Source organism: Engraulis encrasicolus, chromosome 6 (genome assembly GCF_034702125.1).
Source record: "Engraulis encrasicolus isolate BLACKSEA-1 chromosome 6, IST_EnEncr_1.0, whole genome shotgun sequence".
NCBI classification, from domain to species: domain Eukaryota; kingdom Metazoa; phylum Chordata; class Actinopteri; order Clupeiformes; family Engraulidae; genus Engraulis; species Engraulis encrasicolus.
In genome coordinates this window covers 52,332,680-52,337,679 of record NC_085862.1, presented here as the reverse complement: position 1 = coordinate 52,337,679, position 5,000 = coordinate 52,332,680, and the positions used below count along the sequence as shown (strand labels likewise).

The following is a 5,000-nucleotide window of genomic DNA, read 5'->3' as shown; positions in this document are numbered from 1 at the left end:
TGCGTGTACGTTCGTGCGTTGCACCAGCAATTGCAGAAGTGCAAATATACACGTATGTGTGTTGTCTGTAAGGTTGCATGTTTTTATGCATGTCTGCCCAGTTTCTTCTGCATGCCTGCATGTATGCGTGCGTGTGTGTGTGTGTGTGTGTGTGTGTGTGTGTGTGTGTGTGTGTGTGTGTGTGTGTGTGTGTGTGTGTGTGTGCGCGCACGTGGGTGGCCCACCCACCTCGTGCAATAGCTTGTCCAGTTTCTCCTGCAGCTCCATGAAGTAGCGGGAGGTGATGAGGCCCTTGCGGGACTTGTCCAGGCAGTCTCTGGCCAGCTCGACCAGCTGGTGCTGGATGAAGCCCAGCACGCCGTCCCCCAGGGGCAGGGCGCTGTCCGGGGAGCACTGGGTCACCACCTCACGCAAGCGCTCCTCCATCTGCGCTGTGGCCTGATGCGGGAAAACACACACACACCATAAACACACACACACACCATATATATTACAGATTAGACCAGAAACACATACACACACACACTCACGCTCACCATATGATACACACGTATACTATACTACACTAGAAACACACACACACGCATATACACACACGTATCAGACCAGCCGCAAGCAAACATGCACGCGCCTGCGCGCACACACACACACACACGCACGCACGCACGCACACACGCACACGCACACGCACACGCACACACACAGGTCTGGTGCTCCAAAGGCATTCAGCAGCGTCATATGAGGACACCACCACACACCTGATAAGTGTGATATAAGGACATCAGCAGAAACAGCATGACTCACCTTTGGGAAGCGCTCCTTATACACGTGGTTCATCATGACGATCTCATTGTCAAACGAGCCACTCGTCCTGCCAGGGCTGAGGAGAGGAGAGAAGAGGAGAGAAAGAGAAAGAGAAAGAGAAAGAGGAAGAGGAAGAGGAAGAGGAAGAGGAAGAGGAAGAGGAGAGAAGAGAAGAGAAGAGAAGAGAAGAGAAGAGAGATGAAAAAGGAGAGAGGAGAGGAGAGGAGAGGAGAGGAAAAAGAGATGAAAGAGGAGAGGAGAGGCAGAGAAGAGAAACAGAGTAGGATAAGAAAGGAGAGGAGAGGAGAGCAGATAAGGAAGGGAAGGAGAGAAATGAAAGGAGAGCGAGGGAGAGGGAGAGGATGGAGGGTGAAGAAAGGAATCAAAGGGGAAGAAATGAGAATAGATAAATGGAAGAAATTTAGAGGAAAAGAAAGACATGGGAGGGAAGAAACTAGGAAGAAAGGAGAGGCCAGAGGGGAAAGAAGGGAAGAAGGAAAGAGAAGAGGGGAAGAGGAAAGAGGAGATGAGGGAGGACAAGGGACAGGAGCCAGAATGAGAAGAAAGGATAGGGGGAATGAGAAACATTAAGAGGAAGAAAGAAACAGGATAGAAGAGGAGGAAGAAAGAGGAACTCAGGAGGTGAAAAGTAGAGAAGGGAAGAAGCCGATTTCAGAAAAAAAAGAGAGAGAGAGAGGGAGAGAGAGGGAGGGAGAGAGGGGAAAGAGTGATGCATATGTTTAGTGGTAGTTCTGCTACTGTGTGGTATAGTGTTATTCTTGCCTTCATTAGACTTGGCTGTTTGGGAGCAAGGCAGTTGAAACTAATGAGCGCCACACTCGCCTGACACAGCAACAATTAATGCAGAGCACTCTTAACTATTTATATTCTTTGTTTTTCCTCCATTCCATGGAGGAATATTTTATAGGTCTATTTTGCAATACTCCCTTTTCCTATCGGGCAGAGTGGAAGTGAGTACACACACACACACACACACATGTACAGCACGCAAACCCACGCACACGCACACGCACACACACACACACACACACACACACACACACACACACACACACCACACACACACACACACACACACACACACACACACACACACACACACACACACACACACACACACACACACACACACACACACACACACACAAGCAATCGACAGGGGTCAGGTCTTCTTCACAGGAGGATGCCAACACTTTGAGCATTTTGCAGCAGAGGGACTGGATAAGGGGCTAATCTGGACCGATGCATGTGCGCGTGTCCATGTGCCTGAGTCTGTGCGCGTCCTGTGTGTGTGCATGTGTTCGTGTATGTGTGTCCGTGTCCATGTGTCTATGTGGCTGTCTGTGTGTGTGTGTGTGTCCGCGTGCGTGCATGTGCATGTGCGTGTGAAAACACGTGTCTCCATCTAATCTTGCCGCTCCCGCCGTGCTGAAGTTGTATGCTGCTGCTGCTGCTGCTGCTGCAGGCGAACTCAGGCACATCAGCCATCCGCCCACACACACAGCGGTGGGGAGGAGTACAGAACCAATGCAACAGAGCCAGATCGGGCCCAGAGCTGGGCCGGAACACAAACGGCACGGATCCACAGCCCACCGCCCACGCCGAGAGAGAGGCAGCGAGAGGAGAAGAGACGTGCCAAATCAGCGCCACAAACCATGGCTTCTGCACCGTGCATATCTCTCTCTCTACCTCTCCATCCCTCCCTCTCTCTCTCTTCATCTTTTTTCTCTTCAAATCTCTTCTCTCTCTCTCTCTCTCTCTGTTGCTCTCTTTCCATCTCTCTCTCTCTCTCCATTCCATTTATCTCTCATCCCTCATTTATTTCTCATCCCTCCATCAGTTCCTCATCCCTTTCTGTTTCTCTTTACCACATCCGTCTTTTTCTTCCGTCCCCCTCCATCTTCCCCTACTCATATTTAGCACGGCTCCATCCATCCCTTTTCTCTTCCTCTCTCCGTTTGTCTTCCTCCTTCCCTTCCCTGCCTTTGCTTTACCTCCTAGTATCATTGGTGCTGCAATCTCTCTTTTTTTACTAAACCCCTATACTTCGCTATCTCAGTCCACCAGAACCCAACGCTTTCTCCCACATTTCTTTCGCCTTCCTGTCTTCCTCCTCCTGCGTTCTTCTTCTCCTCGATTCAGCTATTCATCAGTCCATCCATCTTCTCCATTTCTTACCCTTTATTCATCTACTTGTCTTTCTGTTTCTCTCTATTCCCTTCCACATTTCTCTCTGTTTCTTCTTCCCCTTTTCGTTTTTCCCCACTACCTTCTGTCTCTAATCCACTCATGTCATGGGGGAGAGCAGCAGACCATGGGAGGGATGTAGCAGCCATGGGGACAGACTGATCTGTGGGTGGTGACTGTGATGGGATTGCTAAAAGCCATCATCACTGGAGTCGGGGATGCGCTCTCTGTCGTTCTGCCTGCCATAGACACGCGCCCGACTCCTTCACGTTAGCGCAGTGAGAGTGCACGTACCGTACAACCTGAACCTGATAACCTGCCTTCAAAACCAGGTGGTGTGACTTCTTCTCTGACAGGCAGCCACCATTGCACCAAACACTCCTCGTCACCACCCACCTCCCCTACAAAGCACTACAAGCACGGCAAGCGACAGCCGGGGAGAACTAGCAGGAGACGCAGAGAGGAGGTGCATGGTGCACCATCATATTTTTATTGCTGCTCATCTCCAACATGGACCTCCTTCCAGCTTAAGTCACACTTTCACCTCCTCTCCTCTCTCTTCCTTTTCGCTCCTTTTTTTCTTTGTCAATTTTCTGTCAATTTCTCTCCCCCTTACCTTTCCTTTCCTTTTATCCAGTCATTTTCCTTTCCTCTCCACCCATCTTCTCCTCTTCTCTTCTCTCCTATTTTTTTATCCAGTACTCTTCCTTTCCTCTTCTCCTCACTCATCTAATATGATCCTCCTCTCCTCCCTCCCGCAGACCTCGTCTCCCCATATAGCCCCAACATGGACCACAGATCAACACCTCCACCTACACACTGCAGGTTATGTGCACGCGCGCACACGCACGCACACACACACACACACACACACCTACACACGCGCACACACACACACCTAAAGCTATGTGTACACTACACCAAGAGCAGCCTACGCTACCTGAGCGACGGAAGGCATGTTCCATATCTCCGAATGCCCCAGGCCGACAAGCCAAAGCCGTTATGTCATTAGCTAAATCAGACATGTCAATGTCACGTCCAGAGCGAATAAAGCAAATTCATGGTGAGACTTCTTCAGCGACCTTGGCTTCTGCGGTAGCGTAGGTCGTTTCTGGTGTGAACGCTGGTCAAAGACGTGCAAAAAGGAATTGTCATTCAGTGTAACGGATACCTTCTGCTGACTGTAACTGCAAAAAAACATGATTTTTAAATTGTTTCAAGTGAATGGATGACAGCCGAGGCTTTCATGAATTCACTGTAAAAAAAATTAAATAAAAAGAGTCATGTTTCTTACAGTTACAGTCAGCAGAAGGCATCCGTTACACTGAATGACAATTCCTTTTTGGACGTCTTTGACCCACACGCAGTTTAATGCTTCCCTCTCATCCTTCCCTCACTACTTTCTTGTAGCATTCCTTCTGCTCTCTGCATTCTCCTCAGCTTTTCCACATTTGCTGCACTGTGTCTCTCTAAGTGGTCACGTCTTCACTCTCTCACTCCTACGGTCATGCTTTTGTCTTTCGGAGGCTCTCCATGTTCAAATCTTCACCTTTATCTTATTCTACACAGCATATGCTGTTCTTCCTGACGAGCTCGTATTCACCGCACCTTCCTCCCACTCGACGCCCCACACACACAGCTCATCTCTTCTTCTTTCTCTTCATCTCTCTTTCCATTGTCCTCTTCATACCTCTTTCCATCAACATTTTTGTATTGCTTTCCATAGTCCTCTCTTGGCCACTCTTTCTCTTCCTCTCTCTTTCCATCACCCTCTCTCAGCCTCTCTCTCTTTCTCTTCATTTCTCTTTCCATCATCCTCTCTCAGCCTCTCTTTGTCTTGATACATTTTTCCCATTTTCAGAACAAAGCTCCATCACTGCCCACTGCTAGGGTATAATGTTTTTTTAACCCCTTTTCTAATCCATCCTGCTGGTACAAAACTATCTGTCTTCACAAGCCACCAACAACAATACTGCAGTTTGCATGTA

The 5,000-nt window shown here is 48.9% G+C and overlaps 1 protein-coding gene across 7 annotated transcripts in view; it reads right to left on the bottom strand.

The window, feature by feature from the left end:
- mast3b (microtubule associated serine/threonine kinase 3b) overlaps positions 1 to 5,000 on the bottom strand; it is a 79,616-nt gene that overhangs the window by 40,319 nt on the left and 34,297 nt on the right. For all 7 annotated transcript variants that reach the window (XM_063201920.1, XM_063201921.1, XM_063201926.1 and 4 more), the window contains 2 exons: positions 805 to 880; positions 229 to 438 (listed from right to left, as the gene is read on the bottom strand). In XM_063201920.1, the coding sequence (XP_063057990.1) occupies positions 229 to 438; positions 805 to 880 (286 nt within the window). The remainder of the gene's footprint in view (positions 1 to 228; positions 439 to 804; positions 881 to 5,000) is intronic.